Raw genomic sequence first — 24,452 nt, forward strand, 5'->3', positions numbered from 1 at the left:
GCACTTTCTGAAACGGCTTCCCTTTGCGTTCATCTGAATGTTCTTCTTCGCTCTTTCATTGATGTTGTGAACGTGTCAAATTACACACAGTATTGATATAAAGTCAAAAATGTCTCCCCCCCTCTCCCGTCCAATAGGGACAGTCTCCCGCTGTGAGGTGCATATGTGCAAACGACTGTGACTGTATGTCTGCTGTGGAGCATTTCAGCATTGCTCAACCGGTGATTGCATTTGCATGCACGACAGAATTAGTTTTAATTTGATTACAGCCTCCATGGTGACCAGGCAGAGTCCGACCTGTGTGGCTGTAATTCATTTCAACGTCAGCGAGACACAATTGCTTGTGGGATCAAGGTCTTCCTTTCAGCTCCCTAAATCACCACAGCACTGCTCTGCATGTGGCAGCTTTAAGAGGAGTGTGTGTGGCCCGTCTGAACCCTCTAATTTCAGGGAAGCTTCTGTGTAATTATTTAATTTCAGCTCAAGAACATATGCCTCAAATACAAAAACCCTGAACAGAGTAGCGAGACGCAGGGATTGTGCTTTCCTCTGTTGGTACCTCAGCTCGGGGGAATATCTTCATTTTGCCTATAAAAAGGAGTCCTTTATAAAATACATTCCTGGTATACTCAGGGTAGATCATGAGCAGTGTGGGAGGAATCTTCCAGAGCAGAGCACACACAGTTCACACAATTCAAGAGACGATATCGAGATGTCTCTCTCATCTTTACATCGGCAGCAATCACTCCCACTCCAAAAATTGTTTCTTGATCAAAATGTTATGAGGGCTAAAAGATTTTGTTGTGGCATTTTTGGTGCCATCAAATGTTGCAAAATTTGACTTAAAACAAGCGGCAACCTCGGGTCTTGAAAAATGAAGCCAATGCAGAACTACAAAATCCTGGAGTTTGTCAGATGTCCGCTTGAGGCTGGCTCTAGGAGCTCCAGAAGTCACATACACACCACAACCAAAAAAAGGCCGTTTTACAGAAAAAAAAATCATGTTTACAGCCTGGTACAAAAAAAACAAATAGGTCTGATTAGTTATCAATCAAAACAAGGCTGCCCCCCCCCCCTCCAATGAAAAAGAACTCTGACTTGAGGACCTGTGGTCAAGACAAGCAGGTGAAACCAACCTGAGGAAGAGAATTTGTTTACCGACGAGCTAATGTAAGACAGCTTTCAGTAGCAGCTCACGCTCCGGTGTTTCCTCGGCAAAAAAAAAGATTCTATATATTTTTACTTTTAATTCAACTTTACATGAATCAGCTAAAAGAAACAACAAGGAGAACATCAATGTTTCGATGAGATATTGTTGAAGTTTGTCTCACTTCCATTATGAAACTGTTAAAGAGAAGCAGAAGTTGAAGAGCCGTTTTTTTGATCCGTCATCACTCTGTAAATACTCAAACTTGTGAGGATGTGAGTCATCCAGCTTTTGTAAAAAAAAAAAAATCAAAGCGCTGTCTTGTGTTTTGGAAAAGAAAGGATTGTTGTATTTCTCAGATACACATTTCACAGTTTCCTCTTCTCTTTCCCTCTCCACACAGTGCAATGCAATGCAACTTTGTCAGCGATGGAAGATGTCGTCGAGTCACCCGATCCTGCATCGACATCCTCTTTTTCCCCGCTGGAGTGCACCTACAGCATCACCGTGTACCCGGGTTATGGAGTGGAGATTCAGGTAGAATGTGCATGCTCGTGCCAGACTGCTGTTCTTTAACAGAGTCCACATCCTTGTTTCATAAAGTCTACAATGTTTACTTGTTCACTTGTTTACATAAAGACAGCTGCAGAGACAGAGGATGCATGTCATTATTCACTGTTTTCCCCCTCCAGGTGAGGAAGGTTAACCTTTCTAAGAAGGAGTCTCTGACCATCATGGGTTATGGAGGTTTGGGACTTGAGCTCCTGGCCAACGAGACCTTGATGCGAGAGGGTCAGGTGATCCGCAGTGCGACCAATCAGGTGTACATCCACTACCGCAGTCTCCAGCAGAGCAACCACGGCGTGTTCAGCCTCCACTATCAAGGTAAAGGAACCCTTCAGCTTTTGTAACATAACTAGAGAAAGCATGTTTTTTTAAGTATATTATTTCAAAGCATGTTGAAATTAGAAGAGTTTGAACTCTTTTGATCTTTAAACTCAACTTTTTTATCTTTCATCTCACACCAAATAAACTGACTTTCCTTCCTGTTGCATCACCCCCTCAGCCTTCCTGCTGTCCTGCCCGTTCCCGCAGTCTCCTGAGAGCGGGGGAGTGACAGTAACGGACATCCATCCCGGAGGTCAGGCTCACTTCCACTGCGACCCCGGCTTCCAGGTCCGCGGCCATGAGGTGGCGACGTGTGTGAACACAACACAGCCGCACTGGAGCACCCCTGAGCCGCACTGTGTCGGTCGGTAAACTCAGCGAGATTTAAATTAAATATAAAAAAGACACGTCGAGATTGAGGTGTCTCTCAGAATATAACATGGAGTATTGGTTTTTTTTTTCCGCAGCTGTGTCCTGTGGAGGATGGGTTCGCAATGCAACAGTGGGCCGGATTCTGTCTCCTCCTCCTCCGTCCGTCGGTAACCACAGCAACGGGAACAACCTGAGCTGTCATTGGTTAATCGAAGCCAAAGAAGGACACCGACTCCACCTGCACTTTGAGAGGATCGCTCTGGACGAAGATGATGATAAGTCCGTTTTTTTTATTTATACAGATAACAGTGGTGATGCCTCGCTCTTCTCTCGAGCTCACCCCGGTCGTCTTTGTGGTTTGTTCCCCTCGAAAGGTTAATCGTGCGAAGTGGAAACAGTTCCCTGTCTCCACCGCTCTTTGACTCCGACCTGGATGACGTCCCGGAGCGTGGGCTGCTGAGTGAGAGCGCCACGCTCTACCTGGAGCTCACCGCTGATTCCTCCTCCATCCCCCTGCTGCTGGCGCTGCGATACGAGGGTAAAGCGGAGAGAACTCAGATACCCACAATGCATCCTCCTTATGTGAAGTCTTTTTCCACATCCAACAAAAACACAAATGACGCCGCAGAGCTGCTCACCCTTCCAACCTCGATTAAAGTTCAGTGTCAGCTTTCAGCCTGAAAACAAGTTCAATGTAATTTATAAAAAAATAACCAGAAGCATCGATTATAAGAAGTCAAAAGAGACATCAGCGGTCACTTTGTCTGTGGATATTTTAAGATGTCTGATAGAGTATTGATGTGTAGTGTTTGAAAGTCGGTTTTGGAGTTAATGGACTATAGCACTAAAAAAAAAAAAAAGAAGAAGAAGCTTTCTCCTCATGCATTAGTTGATGTGTTTTTAAAGAGAGCAGTAATGAACCAAACGAGTGCTTACAGTCTGCCCACGCTCCAGCGGGATTTATTTTCGGCTCTGGAGATGCACAATTCAGAAGCTTTTAGCGCCTCACACCTGCTTTTTTTTCCATCCAGGAGGGTTTGAGATTCTGGGTCGTGAAAAGCTTTGTTATGGTTGCTTAATTTTCTTAAAAACCACTAAAGGAATCCCGGAAATGTATATCCTGAAAAATAAAGCAGTGTGTCTGATTCCCTTTTTTTCTGCGTCTCTCCTTCAAGCCTTCGATGATGAACACTGCTGGGAGCCCTACATGCCCCATGGCAACTTCAGCAGCAGTGACATCACGTATCAGCTGGGCACCACCGTCACCTTCGCCTGCTCCCCGGGCTTCGTCATGGAACAAGGCTCGGCCACCATTGAGTGTATCGACCCGAGCAATCCCCACTGGAATGACAGCGAGCCCGTGTGCAGAGGTACGTGCCAGACGCTCTCAATCCCTCGATCTGTCCTTCGTTTGTGCCTGAGCTTCGTTTTTGTTGATTTGAGAAAACTTAAAGGAGCGTGAGGAGTTTTGAACTGGTTATGAAACAGACTGATGCCTCTTAACGACCAACGAGAGCAAACAGGACCATCAGCTCGGAGATGACCTATCTCTATAGATATCTTTAGACAGCTAATAAACAGCATGGAGGTTTTGTTTACCCCAGGAAAGATTCACAATGAGGAGGACAGTATCCAGTTTAGAGAAAGCACAATGAACAAAAGTGAGGAACTTTTCAAAGCTGAATGTCCTATCCCTTTGCTGATCTTGTCCTGAATATAACAAGGTAGAGCTTCCTTTGGGGGGAGGGGGAGAGAAGGGGGGATGACACACAGCAAAGGGGGGAGGTCGGATTCGATCACATGGCCGCTGCAACGATGACTGTAGCCTCTGTGCATGGGGCAAACGACCACTAGGCCAAATGCTTCCCAAACAAGTCACTTTTTATCTTTGTTTATAAAACACATGCTGCTTGATTCATTCATATTCAAACTGAAAAGTGTGGCGATGGATGCATCGAGTGTCAAGATGTTGAAGCATGAAGAGTACAGGCGCCCAGACTGTGTCATCAGCTGCTCCATTTGCTCGTTTCTGAAAAAAACTGAGAGCGATGGAGACGAGACTGTGGGTCAGAGAGTGGCTGAAAAAACACAACCAAGCAAGAAAGACATCCGGAAAAACCAGAAAAATGTGTGTTTTAGAAAACACTGGTAGCTGTTAGAAAGTGATGTGAAGGAAAGTGATCCGAACACTGAAGAGGTCAGAGTTTGAATGGTCGTCTTTAACATCGAGGGCTTTCTCCTTCTGGAAACTGTGGACTGCTTACAACCTGAGGCTGATGGGGGATTGGTAGTGATGCTAATGTTGCTACAGTACATTTTGCGCTCACTGAAATATATTTTATTTTTGTGTAAACATAAGCACATAGGAGAGGAATGAATCCATCAAAAATCTCTGCAGATTGTCTAAATTGTGCAACAAAAAAAAACAGGAAACATTGCCAATGTGTTCATGCAAATTAGACGGTGTGTAGGAGTTGGCTTGCAATTTGTGAAATTTCAAGAAATAACCAAATATTGAGTCCTTGATTTTGTTGCCGTGGTGTTATATAAGAAGAGTCTGTGAGATCTAAATCTGCTCTCCAGAAATAGATGTGTGAAGATAAATAAAGCAGAGATATTTCTCCGTGTGAAGTGATCTCAACAGGTTGGTGTAAAAAAAAAAATCATGGATTCATTTATCAGCTCTAACAGCTGTGTGTCTTTTTTTTTAGTCTTGTTTTTAAGTGTGGCTGCTTCATGCGTCCCCTTTCTTTTTACCGGTTAAAGAAAATGTTTTTTATGAATCTGCTGCGGCTGAAGTCATCACATCTCTCTTCTGTCAGAGCCGCCTGACGTCATCATCCGCTCTCCTTGATCATTCCTCTCTCTCTTTATTTATTTCTCTCTCTGCATCAATAATTCATTCTCCTCCACTGGCTCGTCTTTTTCCCCATCTCTGTTTTTTTTTTATTTCATCACCCTTCTCATCGTGGTCTCCTTCAGCTCACTTCCTCTCCTCTCCTCTCGTCTCTTCTGTAAGCTCTGTGCGGAGGAGAGCTGACCGAGCCCGCGGGTACCATCCTGTCTCCTGATTGGCCCCAGAGCTACTCCAAAGGACTGGACTGTGTGTGGCAGATCCATGGCAACGAGGAGAAACGCATCGAGCTGGATGTCCAGATGTGAGGATTGTAAATTGTCTTATTTTAGCACACTGCAAACAATAGTTACTGAGGTTGTCAAAATGTTCCACGCTTCACTTCTTTATATACAATCTGTTATTTTAATGATAATATCAAAGAGTCTTTTTCATGAGAGGAGCTGAGGAGAGGAATGAATCCATCAAACATTGAAGGCAAACTCCTGCACACAGAAATGTTGCCAACATGTTTGTGCAATTCAAATAGCGTGCAGAAGTTCGTCTGCAAATTCTCATCTTTGAAGACAATAAATGAGCCAACACTTGGTTGCTATGGACTTCCTCTTTTGTTGCTGTGGAATCAAAACGGGTATCAATATCGTTTGATTTTTACATGAAACCTCAAATGTCTTTTTTATTGTTTTTGTCTTTTCTCCTGAAAGTCTGAACATCCGCCACACCGATGTGCTGACTGTGTTCGACGGACGTGATCTCATGTCGCATGTGATTGGACAGTACCTGGGGTCCAGAGAGCGTTTCCAGGTCGTGTCTGGGGGGTCAGAGGTCACCATTCAGTTTCAGAGTGACCCCGATGATTCCAGTTTCATCCTGAGTCAGGGGTTCCTCATTCATTATCATGGTAAGTGCATCTCACTGGTGTTAAGATCGTCTTTAGATGTTTGAACTTTTAAATCAGTAAAAGTCTGCGAGCAAAGGAGGAAATCTTTAATTACTGTCATTGCTCTCTCTCTCACTCTCTCTCTGTCTCTGTCTCTCTCACTCTCTCTCTTTCTCTCACTCTCTCTCTCTCGCTCTCACTCTCACCCCCTCTCTCTCACTCTCTCTCTCTCACTCTCTCTTTGTGTCTCTCTCACTCTCTCACTCTCTCTCTGTCTCTGTCTCTCTGTCTCTCTCTCCCACTCTCTCTCTCTCACTCTCTCTCTCTCTCTTTGTGCCTCTCTCTCCCACTCTCTCTCTCACTCTCTCTCTCTTTCTCTCTCTCTCTCTCTCTCTCTCTCTTTGTGTCTCTCTATCTCACTCTCTCTCTCTCACACTCTCTCTTTCTCTCACTCTCACTCTCTCTCTCTGTCTCTCTATCTTTCTCTCTCACTCTTTCTCTCTCTCTCTCTTCTCTCTCTCTCTTTCTCTGTCTCTCTCTCTGTCTCTCTATCTTTCTCTCTCTCTTTCTCTCTCTCTCACTCTCTCTTTCTCTCTCTCCCCCTCTCCTTCTCTCCCTCTCTCTCTCTCTCCCCCCCTCGCTCTCTCTCCCCCCCTCGCTCTCTCTCTCTCTCTATCTCTCTGTCTCTCCCTCCCTCTCTCTCTCTCTCTCTCTCTCTGTGCAGAGGTCGAGCCGAACGACACCTGCCCGACCCTCCCTCAGATTGAGTTCGGCTGGATCAGCTCGTCCCACTCCTCCCCCGTGAGAGGCAGCGTGCTGACCTATCAGTGTCAGCCGGGATACGACATCAGCGGCTCCGACATTATCACCTGCCAGTGGGATCTCTCCTGGAGCAGCAGTCCACCCACGTGTGTCAAAGGTCAGACTTTAAAGATGGCTGCTCCAGACAGAAAGTTAAAGCATGCACTCTGTACAGAACTACTTTACAGTTTTTTAAGATGAGAACCTCCGAGGTGGGACTTCTCAGAATCAGAATCAGGGTTTATTGCCAAGTACATTTACAGATACAAGGAATTTGACTTAGTGTATTGGTGCTAAACAATTAACAAGGAAATAAAACAGAACTAGCAACAAAATAATACAGTATAAGAAGCTATTACAATATATAAATAGAATTTAAAAATGTAAAATATAAAAAAAAAACATAAAATGTACAAAAGTAGGAGCTGTGCAGTGGACTATGAGAAAAAATCTTACAGTAGGTAAAGGTTAGATAAATATAGAGTCAAGGTTTATCTATGAACTGAATATAGTCGACATGGTGGAGATAAATGCCGTCATGTCTGTCCCTCTCTGTCCCTCACAGTCCAGCAGTGTCCTGATCCAGGAGAGGTGGTCAACGGAGCGCGCTCAGTGCGCCCTGAGGCTGGTTTTGCCGTCAGTACGGTCGTTCGTTTCTCTTGTAACCAAGGTTACCAACTGGAGGGTCCAAGCCAGATCTCCTGCCACGGACGAGACACTGGCACCCCGAAGTGGAGCGACCGCAGCCCAAAGTGTGTCTGTAAGTTCTCCCGCCGCACTCTGCTGCTTCTGTCTGACGGTCTGTGACGTTCATAAAAGAAAAAAGAGAAAAGTTCTCGACTCTCCTCGTTTTTTCCTCTGAACAGTGAAATACGACCCGTGCCCGAACCCTGGAGTCCCTGACAACGGTTACCAAACTTTGTACAAGCACAGCTACCAAGCCGGAGAGACTCTGCGCTTCTTCTGCTACGAGGGCTACGAGCTCATCGGAGAGGTCATCATCAGCTGCGTGCCCGGTCACCCGTCTCAGTGGAACAGCCCGCCGCCCTTCTGCAAAGGTAAAAGTTACCGTCATGTCATAATTATTATTACATGGTGTGACTGTTTTTAATCAGGGAGCAGAACCAGAACATGTCTCATGAAGTCTCTTCACTGTCAGAAGTGACTGTTCAGTCATAGATCAGCGTTAACACACTTTGTTTCTCGTCTCTCTCTCAGTGGCTTACGAGGAGCTCCTGGATGACCACAAATTAGAAGGTGATTTATTGTTTCTCCTCTTCTGTTTGTGACGTCACTAAAGTCATTAAAAGTTTGTCACGCAGAGTGTTTGAAACGACTTCATGAAGCGCTGACTTTGAAACATTGGCACCATCTAGTGGTGGTTTGATGAATTACGCTCAGATAGATCTCCATGTTTTGTGTATTTTTTTTTTACACTGGATCATTTTTTTTTACAAACAACAAGTATACCTGCTTTGACAACCTGCTGCATCGTAAACTTTCACATACTTGCAACGGCGCTGAGACATCATGGTGCGGGTGGTTGCAGACTCGGCCTATTTACTTTTCTTCTAAACTTTGTGGCGCCGTTGTTGTCATTTCCGGTCTCATCACCGTACAGCTCTACACTGCTCCTAGTGGTTATATGCATATTGCATTTCGGGGATACATAGAGTGACTTTCTGAGGACAACCAACGCTCCAAACCACCGCAGGAAACACACATATACTCTGTTCATAAGTGATTCAATCAGGAGTGGAAAACATTTTAGAAAATCGATAACCACGTGATGTTCTTTCTTCTCTCTCCAGGTTTCTGAAGTCGAGTTCTTTGAAAACGCTGTGATGAAAATGTTCTTTAGTGATGATGTTTTTATTTTTATCCTCTCTCAGTGTCTCAGTCGTTCGAGCCGTCCCATCAGATCCTGAGTGAGAACATCGCCTTGGCTATCATTTTGCCGATCATCCTGGTCATCCTGCTGATCGGAGGAATTTACATGTACTATACAAAGTGAGTGTGACGTCACCGTTCTGTGTGTGTTTTCTTCCCATGCACTGTGCACACTGGATTCTTTATGTGTCGCTCTATTTGCTCTCTCTCTCTCTCTCTCTCTCAGCATATGCAGACTAGAGTGGAAGCCGCTCTTCTGGAAGTCTCTTTCTCACACACACTCCTACAGTCCCATCACAGTCGAGTCCGATTTCAACAACCCTCTTTACGAGGCGGGGGTGAGTAGAAAACAAACCCTTCAGACCTTAGACTCATTTCTATCAGGGTTCATGTGGCCCCTAAAAAGTCTTGAATTAAATATTTGAGGTGGGTTTTTTTTTTTTTACTAGTGAGAGGTCTTAAAGGTCCAATCAGTAAGATGTGTAGTGAGTGATATGATAAAGTGAGCTTACTATATGATGAGACATTAAGGAAACATGTTGAAGTGCTGGTTGCTATGACAACAATGCAGCAGCCAGTATGTCCTCCTTCTAACTTTAGATTCTGGTCCTGAATGCTCTGGATTTGTTTGGACCAGAGAAGGTAGGCGGTTTTAAGGCGACCCCCCACACGGCCGTTTTGGACGCCCCTCAGTTTGCCAGATATGAGAGCAGTTATCAGGTCAAACCAACAGGTGTTGCAGCGATGGAAGCGGGCAAGAGAAGTGGTTCAGATAGAAGTGATTGTACCCGACCTAAAAAGCCTCTGCATGTTTCTAATAAGCTCCACGAGCAGAAACGTGCTCAAACTAGGATCAATATTGGAGATGCTTTTGAAAAATGGAGAGAGGTTAGAACGCAGAAAGGTTTACAGACCCATGCAGAGCTGGCTGACTGGCTAAATTCCTCCCCCAGGTGGGTGACACTCCCACAGCTAGGTGTTTGTTCTGCCCTCTGAGTCTGCCTTCTCACCGTAAACAATAGGACATGGAGCGAGAAAGCCCGAGTACACCCAAGCCCTTCCAGAGAGGGGCGTGGTCAGACACAGCTCATTTACAAATTTAAAGGTACAGACACAGAAACAGCCTGTTCTGATCAGGGCTGAAATAGAGGGGTTTATAGGCATGATCAAATACAGGATCAGAGTGGATTTAGAACAAGAAACTTCACACACATGATTTGAGGAGCTCTGACACTTATTTAAACTTGTTGAAGAGGAGGAGGATATGTCATCTTTAAGATGAAGAATAAAACTGGGAATGGTTGTAAGATATGAAAACTTTTAAAAGTAGGATAATGAGAATCAGGAACATTTAGTCTCCATAAAGTACAATACAAAAATGAGTTGTAATTTTCTTTGTTTGGGTCTTAAAAAGTGTTAAAAAGTGTTTTTTGTTTACAATGTTTTCTAATTGATTTCTGTCTTCGCCCGCAGGACACACGGGAGTACGAAGTTTCCATTTAAAGGAGAAAAATGTCTCGGTGAGAAATAGAAACCACAGAAGGATGAAAATCTTTTGGAAAAAAAAAAAAACTAATTTCGTAGTATTTTAAGGCCTCACTCCCCCTTTGACTCATCCGTTTATTTTCATGATCGGTTTGAACATGTTTTTTTTTCTCTCAGCTTTCTGAATCGTGGCAGTGTTTTATTTTTGATCTGTTGCACTGATACGGTGGTCTGCCAAACGTGGGTCCTACTTCACATCCGTCTGTGTCATCAGGACCGGTGCCTTACCAAGAGATTGACAACAAAGATGAACAGCGAGGGATGGGAGGCGAAAGAACGGGAGGGGGGAGGAAACGGGGGGAGGGGTGACGGGTGGATGGATTTATTCGTTCAGTTAAATTATTAAGAGGCCAAAACATCTGAGAAGTTGGCAATATTTACAGAAGTTACGATCATGACCACGCGGCACACGTTGAATGTTTTCTTCATGTTTATATTTTACATTTTACTAAACGATACAGTACGAGGGGGGGAGAAAAGTTTCTAATCATGAGTCGAGTTTTAGATCAACACAGTCGTTTCTTCTTCTTCTTCTTCTTCACTTTGTCTTTCTCTCTGTGTAACACACACACACGCACACACATGCACACACACACAAATTGAATGTAAATATCTGACTTAATATTGATGAGGTTGATATAAATGCTAAATGACATATGAGCCTCATGTATACTCTTCTACAAGGTGTTGGGAGGTGATATATTTTCATTATCTGTACGTAATGAAAATTCAGTGCCAAAATATAATGTCGAATAATTTAATGTCTCTAAGTGTTTCATCTGTTGTTGCGATACTGTTTACGAAGGCAGTGTTTATTTAATTCTCCGCTCTCTCTCTCTCTCTGGCGTGCGTCGTCACCCAGCGTCACGCGTCACACGTCACGTAGGACCAGGCGAGGACATGAATGTCATTCAATGCTTAAAGCATGCACTGATTGTAAATTATATTGCTTCTGCTCAATCTCGCCATCCACCGTCCTAGTTCCGGACGGTTCTCATTCTTATCAGATTCGATGTTGTATGCACTATGTTGATGAAAATTACAAACTTTGGCTGCTTGCTGTGATGCATTACGTATTTATTTATACCTGATTGTCGAGGCGGTGAATGTCGGGTCATTCGCTGTGCCAAATGAAGGATCCTGGAGACTGTTGCTTTGTAGAATTACTTCTTCTCTTCTCATCAGTAGCATTTCTTTGCTTCATATATGAATACACTCTTTGGAAGGCAGTGAACTTAAATGCTGAACTGGAAATAAAGTCTCTGTTGAATGGTGTTACATGTGTACAGATGTGGTTTATTTCCTTCACATAACACACGCACACATCGTTTTATTTATTTTATTAATCAGGGGACATTGTGCAACAACGTCAAAAAAAAGAAAAATGAAAAGATGGTTGCACTCAGATTTAGCAAGTCGCTTATTTCCATCTGTACTGACAATAATATGAATAACTTTATTAACATAGCACCTTTAGAAACTAAACAATAAAAACAATTTAGGGATTATACTATGCAGTGTACAAATGTTTCTGTTATTTACTGAAAAGTTCACAGTGTCAATTACTTAACCACTGACCGAAGTGTAATGTAATGGACTAAAATAATGTATTCAAAATAGATTAATCTATTTGGTTTGGTACGAATCAAACTCTAGGTAGTCGTTTCTGAATTCGTTTTGGATATTTTATTTTGAAAGTATTTCCCGGAAGCGTTCACTGCCACATTAGCGCCAATTTAAGTGAGTTGTTGTTGCAGTACACTACTGTGACCACTAGAGGGCAGCAACGACTCGTGAATTTACACCATGATTAACTCTCTTTTTTTTTTTTATTGCGTTGAGCAAATTTCAAAACATGTACAAGAAAATAATCAAAACTTATTAATGATGCTCCTTTTAATGTCGAAGGATTACAGTAAAAATGACTTGATTGTTGTTTAATATTAGTACAAAGAACAGAGGAAAAAAAATATATAAAAATGTATTTTAAAAAAATAGATAAGGAAACAGCATAAGAAGAAGAGTGAGGGGTCTGATCTGGAGTCAAAACATGTTTAGTTTTAAGCTTGTTAATTTTGAATATATTTAAGATGTATTGTTTAGTTTATGAACTCATTTATGAGAATTAAAAACGTGGTATAAATATAACCTTCATGTACTGCGGGTTTTAGGAACACGCGGTTTTGTTCCACTAGGCGGCAGACGCGTTACGTCACATCTTGCGTTGCACAGACATGTAAACGCAGAAGAAGAAAAACAGCGGAAGCAGATGCGCTGGTTTCGTTTCCGACTGACCTATTTAGCTAGCTTCTCCTGTTAGCATCAGTTAATAATCTTTATGCCCGACAATGGAACCGGTCGTGTGTAAATTAACGTGCTGCGTGTTTAGTGGCTAGTTTCTAAATATTCAGTGACGAAGAAGCGATAGTAATATTCAGAGGAGGATTCGTAGAGTGACGCAGAGCTAGCTGTTGTTAGCCGCTTTGATTTAGCTTCGCTGGCTGATGAGTTTTAAATGTATCTGTGCGCTTTGAGCTCTTCATGCTAGCTGATTGGCCCTTTTATCGATCTTTGACTGATTATTACATTTATAGTTTGCTCTCCTGGGTTCATATTTGAAGCTGCGTTTGATGTTCAGTGTGGTGAGTACAAACTATTTGATAAATTAGCATCTAGCATCTTTATTATCGTGACTAACTTGATGTCAGTCAGTGCTGTCTCTTTGTGAGCTCACTATACTTCTTGTCTTATTCATCGTACATCACGTTAAGGTTAAATTCATGAACACATAACTATATTTAAAGCTATGTTCAAGGTCCAAGATTGTCTGTATTATCCCCAAATGGAGGATCATTTGTTCTGTAGTCTGCATTAAAACACACATACAACAGATTTGATTTTTCCCGATATCTCAAAACTTATTTTAGTCGATATTGACCTTTTTTTTTAAATGTATAAGTCTCTCCTGTATTAGAATCAACTTGACTCTTGTTGTGAAAGTCTGTATTTTAAAAACAGACTGAAACAAGAGAAGCAGAGATTTATTCTTTTTAATTATCGACAGTCAGTAATAAAACTGAGAGTCATTACATTTACATTGTTTTTTTAAAGTAGTCACTGTAACATCCTGCGGACAGACAGTGAGCTCTGTAGGAAATAGAATAAAACTGTGCCCGTTTTTTATGGAGCTCATACAGTACAACACATTTTAACTAGCTGTAGATCAGACCTAAAACTTCTCAATCAATCAATCCATTTGTATTTGTATAATATCAACTCATAACAAGTGTTATCTCGAGACACTTTACAAAAAGCAGGTAAAAAGACCTTACTCATTGTTATGTTACAAAGAATGAATAAGGAATGAGACAGTTGAGCTGAGGTGGGTCCACAAACTTAAAATACATCCCATGATAAGGTGAAGCATTATGGTACATTCCTACATTCTCCTGAATGTGTTGATATCTACGACCGATATGTTGGTCATACGTAGGAGAAGTGTTCATATCTGCCTATACTGATATTATGCAGATAACATTGTGCATCCCTAAAAAATACATTAAGAAACAAAACAGGTTAAAATGTAAACACGATTAATGATTTAAAAAGGTAAATGCAGCAGAGACATTTGAGTGTTTCAGTCTCTTTGTCCTGCGAGATGGCCGGATGAATCTGTAGACGGGCAGAAGCAACTTAAACTCTTTGAATAAATGATGATCAGCCAGGATTGACTGAAGTCTTTACTATGTACAGCTGTGTCAGGTCACCGAGGGTCAAACCTGCAGTCTTTCACATAGCCTGGTAATTCTCTTGATAATGCTGAGTGACCAAGTATAACCCGTTAAAGCTCGTCCAGCTGTACAGAACTGTAACTCTGCTTTGAGACATCTGGAGCCCTGTTCTCCTGAGCGCAGTGTTCAGCTGTGGGTTTCTTCTTTCTTACAGTCAGGAAGTGACTCCTCAGCTCCATGTCTGCTGAGGCTTCAGTTGGCAGTCATGCTGCTGACTCTGCCCAGCCTGATGTCTCCCAGCCTGCCTTCCACGACTCGGACCCGCTCAGGAATCGAGGTCTGCTGGGGAGCAAGTACGTCAAATTAAACGTGGGCGGCTCGCTGCATTACACAACCGTCCAGACTTTAAGCAAGGAGGACAGTCTGCTGCAGAGCATATGTAATGGAAGTACTGAGGTCACCATAGACTCAGAAGGTGAGTGTCTCAATCTGTTTCTTGTTATTGTTATTTTTAGTACTAATTCTTGTGTTTTCTAATGTGTGTATGTGAAAGGTGTGTCCACACTTGTTCTTAATATTTGGTGATGTTTCCCAAACAGGAGGAGGTGAAGATGAAACTGTGTCTGTTGATCCACTCTAAAGTGTTCATAAATGACCATACTGACTTATCAAACATCTGGAAATTATTATTTATGATGTGTTTGTACTGTTCAGCTAGGACCTCATTCGTCGTTCACACTGTGGGTCTACTTTTTTAAAGGTTTCAAAATAAATACATTCTTCTGCTCTCCCAGGTTGGGTTGTTCTGGATCGGTCTGGCCGACATTTTGGACTGGTTTTGAACTTCCTGCGAGATGGCTCAGTGCCACTTCCAGAGGATCACAGAGAACTGGATGAGGTTCTCAAGGAGGCCCAGTACTATCGGGTCCAGGGACTCGTCCAGCACTGCCTCAGTGCCATGCAGGTAAACTGAAGACACAGATGAACTAGAAAGTGCTTCGAGTCCCAGTTGGACAGGAGTCTCTCTGTGTGGAGTTTGCATGTTCTCCTTGTGCATGTGTGGGTTCTCTCCTGGTACTCCGGCGTCCTCCCACAGTCCAAAGACATGCTCATTAGCTTAACTGGTGACTCTAAATTTGACTGTGAGTGTGGCTGGTTGTCGGTCTCTATATGTCAGCGCTGTGATTGACCGGTGAACAGTCCAGGATGTAGTCTGGAAAAGTGGAATAGATAATGGATGGGTGGATCGAAACCCAGCTGAGCTCATCTGCTCTCAGTTTGATCCTGAGAGGAATACGTGCCCTTAATCTGAAAGCCTTATTGGTCATACTAAACATAAGAAGTTGCAGATTAATTTCAATAACTGAACTTTCTCTCCCTTCAGAAACAGAAGGACGTCTTTGAGAGTGTCTGTCGTATCCCCATGATCACCTCGGCCAAAGAAGAACAGAAGATGATCGCCACTTGTAGAAAGGTAAAATAATATTAATTATAATACATTTTATTTATATCACACTTTACGTTTGAAGCACATCTCAAAGTGCTAAAAATTCTGAATAAGTAGTAGTAGAGTAGAGTAGAGGGCTCTGTGCCCCCCCACCCCCCTTTAGAGCAGAGCTTAGTCCTGGGGGGTCTGAGGCAGTTTGGTGTCTGAGGTGTCTTGTGGGAGTTTGTGGGGTGAGCAGTTCTCTGAGGTCTGGAGGGGCATTGATGGACGAGTAATGAGATCTGATATTGATCCTGAGTGAGACAGGAAGCCGGTGTAGAGAGTGCAGTATGGGTCTGGTGTGCTCGTGTTTCCACACTCTCTTCAGGATCCTGCTGAATACATTAGCTCTCAGTCAGGAGCGCCGATGACGACGATCTTTGAAGCTAAGAGATCCTAACTCTGCAATGTACTCCTTTGTACCAGGTGTCATAGTTTCTCTGTACAGATGGTAGGTAGATGATTTAGTTTAGATCAGCAGTCAGTTAGAAAAGTCTGCGGGGTCTCTTTGTGTTTCTAGAAAGTGTTTCACAGTAACTGAAGATGTAAACTATGTCAGAAATGGTTTTATTTTCATTATTTAACTCTTGGAGGACTTTTAAGTTGCCTCTTTTTTAAAATTGTTTTAAATGAGTAGAGAGCGTTCACAGCAGCAGACGGCCGCCTGGAGAAGAAGTGCAGAGTCTTTTTTACAACTACGCCTTTTTTGTTCGGCCTCTCCGAGCCCTCGAGTTGAAAATATTTCAACTTTTCAGAAAGATCGAGAGATATAAACGATCTAAAAAAAAAAACATGCAGTAAAAAGTAACGGAGTGGTGTCGGTCATACAGTGGCCGTTGTCCACAGACTGTTGTCATAGAGACAAGACGGACGTGCAGCGTTGCTCTACTCAGCAATCAAACGCTTCATGAAAGAACTCCAGAGAGCACAGTCAACGCTTTACTGTCCGGATGAATCGACTGCACGAGCCTCAGACTGCAGATTTACTCTGGATGATTTCTGTTTCTTGTCTTTGCAGCCAGTGGTGAAACTACAGAACAACCGAGGAAACAACAAATACTCTTACACCAGGTACGACACACAGCGTTGGTTCTTTGAGTTTTTCAGGAGCTTTCTTAGAGTGTGAAAGTCGTGATCCTGTCATGATAAACGTTCAGGGTCTCGTGTTTTCCTGTGACTTTAACTTTCTTAGTAAAAAAAAACGAAAAGCGCTCTTTAATCTCCTCAGTTTGTAATCACTTACCCCGTTGTCTCTCTGTGACCAGCAACTCTGACGACAACCTGCTGAAGAACATCGAACTCTTTGACAAGCTGGTGCTGCGGTTTAACGGCCGCGTCCTGTTTGTGAAAGACGTGCTGGGCGACGAGATCTGCTGCTGGTCTTTCTACGGCGAGGGCCGCAAGATCGCTGAAGTGTGCTGCACCTCCATCGTCTACGCCACCGAGAAGAAGCAGACCAAAGTAAGGATGAGGACGTTAAAGCCCTGAATGCTAAGATGTTAAGAAGTGTGTTTCTTTGGTTTCTGCTCGGGAGTTTAGCACAAACAGAAAACAGAACAGCAGCCTGCTGCTGTCGGGAGGTTACCAAATGTGCACACCAGCAACCCTAACAGATGTTAAGAAACACACATCTGGACTCTTTTAACATTTACAGTCGTTGTGCTGGAAAACATTGTGTAACCTTTTGATTTTTACTGTTAGGTCATTCACCTTCAGCACATTTTATTCCATCGTCCAGTCGTCTCCTGAGGGTTGTCACGATACCAGAATTTAAAACCTCACTGTGACAATAGTAAAAATCTGAACTACTAGAAGGCTGTAGTCCTCCAAGCGGGCAGCCCAGGTTCAAATCCCACCTGTGAGGCCTTTCCCGCATGTCATTCCCATCTCTCTCACTCCCTGATTTCCAACTCTATCCGCTGTCCTATCTAGCCCAAAAATAAATCTTAAAAAAAAAAAAAATAGAACAATATCGAGACCAGTTTCAATACCATGGCAACAAAAATCAAAGTCATACACACCCAATATTGGGAAATTTCTTTTTTTCCTTTATTTAAAGAAGGAGGCGAACTCCTGCAAACTGTCAGTAACGAAATGTTGCTGAGGTATTTCTGCAATTTTTGAAGGATTAATTTCTCTCCTACACACCGGTGTTATGAAAAAGATGTGGAAGCGTTGGTATGTTTTGATCCTATCATTATAACAGAGATATCATTTTGAAACATGTGGAATCATGAAGTATTGAAAATAATGACAACCGTCTCTGTGCTCGTCTTCGGCTGACGACGTCACAGTCTGATCAAAAACACAGCTCGACACATTCAGCCTCAGGATTACTAACAGAGACCAGCAAACTATTGCAACATGTTCTCAAAGACGGAGAGTGGATTTCATGTAAAACATTTGAACTTAAACTTTAAAATGAATAAATCATCGTCTTTGTTTTCAGGTTGAATTTCCTGAAGCTCGAATCTTTGAAGAAACCCTCAACATCCTCATCTACGAGAACAACAGAGGATCCGGTCCCGGCGGCCTTCACCTCCTAGACTCAAGAGGCCCCGGGTCGTCCCTGGGAGCCGGCCAATCGGAGGAGGAGGGCGCCGTGGGAGGCGACCGGCGAGTGAGGAGAATCCACGTGAGGAGGCACATAATGCACGATGAAAGAGGGCCCGGCCAGCAGACTGTTTATAAGGACTAATAATGTGAAAAAAACACGGGACATGGAGGAGCGTGTTCACCTGTGTGTGTGTGTGTGTGTGTGTGTGTGTGTGTGTGTGTGTGTGTGTGTGTGTGTGTGTGTGTGTGTGTGGGTGTGTGTGTGTGTGTGTGTGTTCATGTTCTCAGTGAATGATGTCCTCGATCATAGCAACGGCTCTGCACGCGCTTCTGTTCTGCACAGACGTGAGAGCTGATGACTGATTTGTAACTGAAGTGGGCGAGATACAGAGAGAGAGAGAAGCTTCTGTTTACAAGAAGGAAGTGTAGATAATAAATTAGGATGTGTGTACGATCACCTGGGAGGTGAAACTGGAGGAGGTATTACTTTACAAAGGTGAAGGAACTTCCTGCGGGTCGCTGATCCGGCCTCAGAAAACTCCCACCCGATTGGTTGGATTTCTCCCCGGAGCAGGCGGCCCCACTGTTAGTGTAGGTGTTTGATGATATGCACTGGCGACCTCCTCCGCGTTTGACTTGAAGGAAAAAGACGGCGTTAAACACCCGCAGCCTTTTCCTCCCGTCGCACCGCGGTCGGTCGGGTTTAGTTAGAAAACGTAAACACTGGAATCGAAGTGCGGAGGCGTGTTTAGGGATGAGTGAGATTGTTGAGCAGCTTAATTTTCTTTATTTAAATTATTACTGCTGTTGCTTCAAGATGTGTTTTTTTTTTTTTATTATTAATTAATTTATGAACCTAATTTATTGTCGGTATTTAATGTATTGTTTGCGATCTCTGTGCGACGCGGCCCCCTTGCGTGCGTTTTTTAATCCTCTGAACGATACGATGCACTCGAGAGCACACGTCACATTTTTGACTCTGGACCCGGAGACGGTGAACTTTCATGTTTTTTTGGTTTAATGTTTCAACAGGACACCGTGACCATTTCTTTGGTATTGCATCTTTTTTTATTCTGAGCCATTATCTTCTCGTCACGTCTGATACCTAAAACCCCGACGTCCCCTCGCCATGTTTTGGTCCGTGAAGTGATGATGGCGGCGGCGGCGTTTCAAACTGGGCGGTGTTTGTTTTACCCTCAGGGAGAGGACAAGTTTGTCCTGTCTGTTATTCACCAGTGTCTTGTGTAAATCTAATCACTCTCAATGAGGTCAATGTGTCTCTCACCTCGTTAGTAAAGTCACCTTTATATGCACTAACTGAACATCCGTCCTGTCGTGGTCATGGGAATATTCTGAATAAATCACTTGTGCAATCCATCATCGACTCCTGCTCTCGTTTGTCTGCTCGTTCAGAAAGTTTAATAAAGAAATGAAATGTCGACACAGGAAAGTGTGAATGGTTATATCGTTATTTTCTCGTCTTCTGACTACTCAAAGCGCTTTTATACCGCAGGTCACACCTACACATTCACACACTGATGGTAGAGGCTGCAGACGAAGAAGCGGGAGAAACTTGGGGTTAAGTGTCTTGCCCAAGGACACATCGGAGAAGTCGCTGCAGGAGATGGGGATCGAACCCCCGACCTTCCGGTTGAGAGACGACCGACTCCACCAACTGATCCAGAGCTGCTGACTTCATGATAACTTTTTAATGTGCTTACCTGAACTCCCACAAAACATTTAAGTTATTCACACCACTCATAGGAGGACAATGTGTCTCGAGAAAGTTTTTTTTAATTGGGCCAAAAAAATATCCAAACGCCCTGAGTGTAGGATGAGTCATCAGACATTTGTAACATTTCACAGGAAGAGAGAAAACGGCTATTTAGATGTGAAAAAAATACTTTATTGAAATATATATTGGCTTTTGACCACATTTAATTGGTAGTTATTGTGTTGTTTTTCTGTGTTCTTTTCTTATTACTTCTGTGAAAGGTGCTATACCAAATAAATATCATTATAGTTATTATTATATTTGGCAGATAAATGAAAAACATTTAACACAAGAACACTGGATTAAAACCGGGAGAAAAATAATTTCATGTCATGGAGACTTTAAACAAAATGCATGGTTGTATGTCGGCTTAGGGCTTCCGTAGATAATCTTAGAAATGTATGAATTAGTTAAAGTCATGATGGAGAGTTTAATCTAAAGAAATGCTTGTGACGTCATAACTAATTATTTCTCTATGAACATCGGCGCATGTATAATTAACTCTTCATTAATTAATCATTATTAATTAGTTTTATATGCAGAAAAATACAAACCGCAAAACATTTCAGATTCGTTTTTGAAAGGGCTTGACGCTGATCTGACGTCACTTCCTGGTTCGTCCGCGGAGAGCAGATTTAAGGTACTGTAGAGACAGGTTGTTCTTTAAGAAGTGATGTTTGTGTTTAATGTTTATATCAGTCTTTATGTGCACCGTTTGAGTGAATGGTAACTGTTGCTAACTTTGACCTGTACACAGGTGTAAAATACAAACCCGACAGCATGTACCTGTGTAGAAACGCTCATTGAACACCTGTTTAACGTCGACACTTCAAATACTGCACTTTGTAAGTCACGTAGATAACCAAATACACACGAGACGCAGATTAGAAAGGGTGCCATCTTCACCATAACACCACGCTATAACCTTTCCCCTCTAGAAAGCATTGTTAAAACTAGCTTTACCTACAGGTGAGTGTCTTAGTGGATGTAGCAGCTGCCAGTGAGTGGATTTGATTTATCATAGTTTTAACCCTTTATTGTAATCTGACACCTAGTGGTTAAAGTGGGTACTGCAGTCCAAATTCAAAACATTGGAGAGAGCTGTCTTCCCCCGCCCCCCCTCCTTTCTATCAACTTGAGTGGATGCTCACGCAGGTCACCATGTGGTGGACACTGAAGCTTCAGTGTTTATCCAGCTCTGCATCGCTCTGTAAACCTTTCTGTGTTCTAACCTCTCTCCATTTTTCAAAAGCAATTGAAATATTGATCCTAGTTTGAGCACGTTTCTGCTCGTGGAGCTTATTAGAAACATGTAGAGGCTTTTTAGGTCGGGTACAATCACTTCTATCTGAACCACTTCTCTCGCCCGCTTCCATCGCTGCAACACCTGTTGACCTGATAACTGCTCTCATATCTGGCAAACCGAGGGCCGTCCAGAACCTCCTAACTTCTCCGGTCCAAACAAATCCAGAGCATTCAGGATCAGAATCTAAAGTTAGAAGGAGGACATACTGGCTGCTGCATTGTTGTCAGAGAAGCCAGCACTTCAACACAGCATGTTTCCTTAAGACTTAAGACTCCCTGCCTCTTAACACGCTTTGATGTCATCTTTGCATGTCTCATTCCAGCACACTGACCTTAAGGATTCTGAAGAAGCGATACCTGGCACACACGAGATGTGACTCGTTAACGTCAGACGCCAAATTGTTCATGAAGCAGGTGGTCAGAGAGGAGCTGGTGAAAATGCAGGTGTCTGAATCCTTCCTGTACTGATCATACTGTACGGAGTGGTGATTTCTGTCATACTCATTTTTTTTATTCTTTTTCTTGCAAGGACGATAATGAAAAAGAGTTGGAGACCGGGAAGCGGCAAAAGAAGCGGAAAAGAGAAAAGGAGAGCGATGAGGAGATGAACGGAACAAAAGATGAAGCTGAGTCCAGGTCGAAGAAATCCCGTAGTCGGTTAAGCTCGTCAGCTGGTAAGTACATTATTTTTGATGTATTTAGGAGCATGTCGATGAGCTAGTCTGCAGAATGTTCTTCTTTGTAAAATATCCTGAACAGTCAGTAACAGTCCGACTACAGCTGCAGGAGGTTTTTTTTGTTTGGTTTTTTTTGCAGCAATAACATGAAAGATTTGTCTTCTGTTAGTGATGACAGAGTCAGATGATAAAGAGAACCTCAAAGCTGAAAGTGAAGAGGAAGAGGAAGAACGTGCTGAATCTGGTTCTGAGGATGAGGAGCAATCTGTGAAGAAACCAGAAGGAAAGACAAACGGAAAGAGCGAACCTCCGACTGACAGTGAAGCGTCTTCAGATGAGGAAGTGATCGAGTCGGGACCAAAAGAACAGGAGAGCGAGGACGCTGACAGTCCAGACGAAACGGACAAAAAGAAACCAAAAGCTGCGAAGAACGATGAGACAGAAAGCGGCGATAAAAGTCGAGGGGCGAAAACCGCACAGAGTGATGAAGAGGAGGAATCCGACGCAGACGGCGAGTCAGAGAAGAGCGCCACAGCCGACGGGAACGCCTCCTCTGATGACGGCGAGAAAGGTGACTGCTTTCACTTTCAAACTTTCATTTCTCAATGTTTCTTCTTTTGATGATCAGTGTTTTAAGACGACGTTGTGTTTGCAGAAGAAAAAACTGCAGTGGAAAAAAAAGATTCAGATTCATCATCATCGCCCTCTTCTCCTGAGGAAGAGGAGAGTCCAGGAGATGATGAAAAAGTAAATAAAAAGAAGAATATCAAAAAAAAGAAGAATGTGATCGACTACTCTGATGACAGCGAGAAAGGTGAATGTGCAAACTTTCTTATCTCATGATGTCAATGTTTCTTCTTTTGATGATCAGTGTTTTAAGACGATGTTGTGTTTGCAGAAGAAAAAACTGCAGTGGAAAAGAAAGACAAAGATCCAGGTTCAACATCATCATTGGCCTCTTCTGACGAGGAAGAGGAGGCTGCAGGAGACGATGATGAGGAAAATAAAAAGAAGAAGACTGTCAAAAAAAAGGAGAGTGCCACTCATCAGAGGGTGAGCCCAGGAGTGATTCAAATCAGAAGAGTCAAGTTTTGTCAAACCTTAAACATCCACATGTTAGTTTTGTTTAAGGTCACATGGTTTCACTGTCCTACCTGTGGCTTCCTGTAGATGCTGCAATGTGATGGTTGATATTCATGATGGAAAACGCTTGTGTGTGTTTTTGTGTTCTTCCTGCAGGATGATGACAAAGCGCTTTCCAGGCTCAAGCGCTACATCACTCTGTGTGGAGTTCACCGGAATTACAAGAAGCTCCTCGGCGGCTGCAGCTCTGCTAGCGCACGGAAGGCCGCTCTCAAGAAGGAGCTGGAAGAGCTCGGAGTCCACGGTCAGTGGGAACCTCTGATATGAAGACCACACATTCTGGACGTCCTCGTTACGTTCATGAGTCTCACTTTGATTTTATGTTCTCAGCTCTGTTGAAAATGTAAAATCAGTCCATTGTAAGTGGTGAAAGGTAAAGGTCGTATTTGGAGCATTTGAACGAATCATGTCCTACTTCTGTTGTTCCCACTTTCCTCCTTTTTGAAACATCAGCTGGAAAAGTAAAAAGTGTGATTGGTTGGATTTGTTCGGCCTCATACATGAAAAATAGAAAAAGGTTCCGAAAGTACTACACAGGTTGTTTGATCTAAACGTTGTCTTTAAACGGGATCAAATGGAACTCTGAACTATGTGGAGAAACGTTTGTTTTTTTTGTTTTTCCTGCAGGTACGCCGTCCATTAAGAAATGCAAAAAAGCTCGGATGGAGAGAGAGCAGGCGCAGGAGCTGGCTGAGCTCGACACCAGCAACATCATCACCACAAACGGTAACCTGGAGTTGGCTTCTCCAGTTCAGTCGTTTTTAAATCCTGTTGTTTGTCAAGCTGGGTTTCAATATTCCTAAAGTCGAACATTTTAGCGTTTCTTATTTTTCCTTCTTTTATCTCTATAAGATCAGCAGTCTCGATCGATATTCTAATCTAAAAATAATGTCCAGTCTCTGTCCGCTGCTTTTCAATTCAGTTTTTAAAAAGTGTTTCTGAAAGACGCCCTCCGTTGTTACCTCTCCTCTCTCAGGCCGACCCACACGCAGAGCAGCTTTGGCGTGGCAGAAACAGCGCAGCCCTCCCTCAACTGTTCACGTGCGCTCTCTGAACTCGGGCTCTGACAGCGAGCAGGAAAACGGCGTCCTCAGAGGGAGCAGACGAGCGACGGACTGGGACAACCTGAAGGGGATCATCAGTGACGATGGAGACAGCTGCTAACAGCTTCTCCTGCAGGCGCCCCGACGTTCTCTGGATGTTTACACGTTGCTCTGATACCCGAGGTGCTGACACTATAAATGTTTCTAAAAGCTGTTGATGCAATAAATGTGTCTTTCTCCCTCTCTCTCATTTTAAAAGTCGAATGTCAGGGGAAGGTGATAAATTATTGTTTTTTTTACATCTATGTTCTATTTCTAATAAAAGTATTCATTGAACAAATTTATGAAATCTCTTTTTGA

General features: G+C 43.1%; 3 protein-coding genes across 4 annotated transcripts in view; all 3 read left to right on the plus strand.

The window, feature by feature from the left end:
• sez6l2 (seizure related 6 homolog (mouse)-like 2) overlaps positions 1-11,652 on the plus strand; it is a 17,509-nt gene extending 5,857 nt beyond the window's left edge. The window contains exons 5-19 of the mRNA XM_061065912.1: positions 1,551-1,684; positions 1,840-2,032; positions 2,214-2,399; positions 2,503-2,686; positions 2,782-2,945; positions 3,583-3,777; positions 5,427-5,565; positions 5,966-6,162; positions 6,866-7,060; positions 7,508-7,702; positions 7,809-8,000; positions 8,161-8,199; positions 8,835-8,952; positions 9,059-9,170; positions 10,306-11,652. Of these exons, the coding sequence (XP_060921895.1) occupies positions 1,551-1,684; positions 1,840-2,032; positions 2,214-2,399; positions 2,503-2,686; positions 2,782-2,945; positions 3,583-3,777; positions 5,427-5,565; positions 5,966-6,162; positions 6,866-7,060; positions 7,508-7,702; positions 7,809-8,000; positions 8,161-8,199; positions 8,835-8,952; positions 9,059-9,170; positions 10,306-10,335 (2,273 nt within the window). The 3' untranslated portion in view covers positions 10,336-11,652. The remainder of the gene's footprint in view (positions 1-1,550; positions 1,685-1,839; positions 2,033-2,213; positions 2,400-2,502; positions 2,687-2,781; positions 2,946-3,582; positions 3,778-5,426; positions 5,566-5,965; positions 6,163-6,865; positions 7,061-7,507; positions 7,703-7,808; positions 8,001-8,160; positions 8,200-8,834; positions 8,953-9,058; positions 9,171-10,305) is intronic.
• A 962-nt stretch (positions 11,653-12,614) lies between these two features.
• kctd13 (potassium channel tetramerization domain containing 13) lies at positions 12,615-19,527 on the plus strand. 2 transcript variants are annotated; one of them, XM_061026184.1, is made up of 7 exons: positions 12,615-13,019; positions 14,323-14,583; positions 14,903-15,072; positions 15,499-15,582; positions 16,613-16,665; positions 16,860-17,055; positions 18,044-19,527. In XM_061026184.1, exons 2-7 carry the CDS (start codon positions 14,346-14,348, stop codon positions 18,290-18,292), a joined length of 990 nt encoding a protein of 329 aa, XP_060882167.1. In that variant the 5' UTR covers positions 12,615-13,019; positions 14,323-14,345; the 3' UTR covers positions 18,293-19,527. The 2 variants fall into 2 exon arrangements, with proteins under 2 accessions (XP_060882167.1, XP_060882166.1); XM_061026183.1 differs by having other exon boundaries at positions 12,616-13,019; positions 15,493-15,582.
• Positions 19,528-21,511: 1,984 nt separating this feature from the next.
• hirip3 (HIRA interacting protein 3) lies at positions 21,512-24,444 on the plus strand. Its single transcript, XM_061026798.1, has 8 exons — positions 21,512-21,673; positions 21,759-21,903; positions 22,076-22,477; positions 22,565-22,720; positions 22,805-22,959; positions 23,146-23,293; positions 23,677-23,775; positions 24,026-24,444. The coding sequence occupies exons 1-8, from the start codon at positions 21,539-21,541 to the stop codon at positions 24,211-24,213; spliced, it is 1,428 nt and encodes a 475-aa protein (XP_060882781.1). The 5' UTR covers positions 21,512-21,538; the 3' UTR covers positions 24,214-24,444.
• The last annotated feature ends 8 nt before the right edge of the window (positions 24,445-24,452 follow it).

Source organism: Labrus mixtus, chromosome 20 (assembly GCF_963584025.1).
Source record: "Labrus mixtus chromosome 20, fLabMix1.1, whole genome shotgun sequence".
Lineage (NCBI taxonomy): Eukaryota > Metazoa > Chordata > Actinopteri > Labriformes > Labridae > Labrus > Labrus mixtus.

Coding starts and splice junctions, on each gene's coding strand:
- kctd13 (XM_061026183.1), top strand. CDS start 14,346: ATGTCTGCTGAGGCTTCAGTTGGCAGTCATGCTGCTGACTCTGCCCAG. Junction 15,073..15,492: donor ACTGCCTCAGTGCCATGCAG/GTAAACTGAAGA, acceptor CTCTCCCTTCAG/AAACAGAAGGACGTCTTTGA. Junction 17,056..18,043: donor CCGAGAAGAAGCAGACCAAA/GTAAGGATGAGG, acceptor CTTTGTTTTCAG/GTTGAATTTCCTGAAGCTCG.
- hirip3 (XM_061026798.1), top strand. CDS start 21,539: ATGTCTCATTCCAGCACACTGACCTTAAGGATTCTGAAGAAGCGATAC. Junction 21,674..21,758: donor AGGAGCTGGTGAAAATGCAG/GTGTCTGAATCC, acceptor TTTTCTTGCAAG/GACGATAATGAAAAAGAGTT. Junction 22,960..23,145: donor AGAGTGCCACTCATCAGAGG/GTGAGCCCAGGA, acceptor TTCTTCCTGCAG/GATGATGACAAAGCGCTTTC.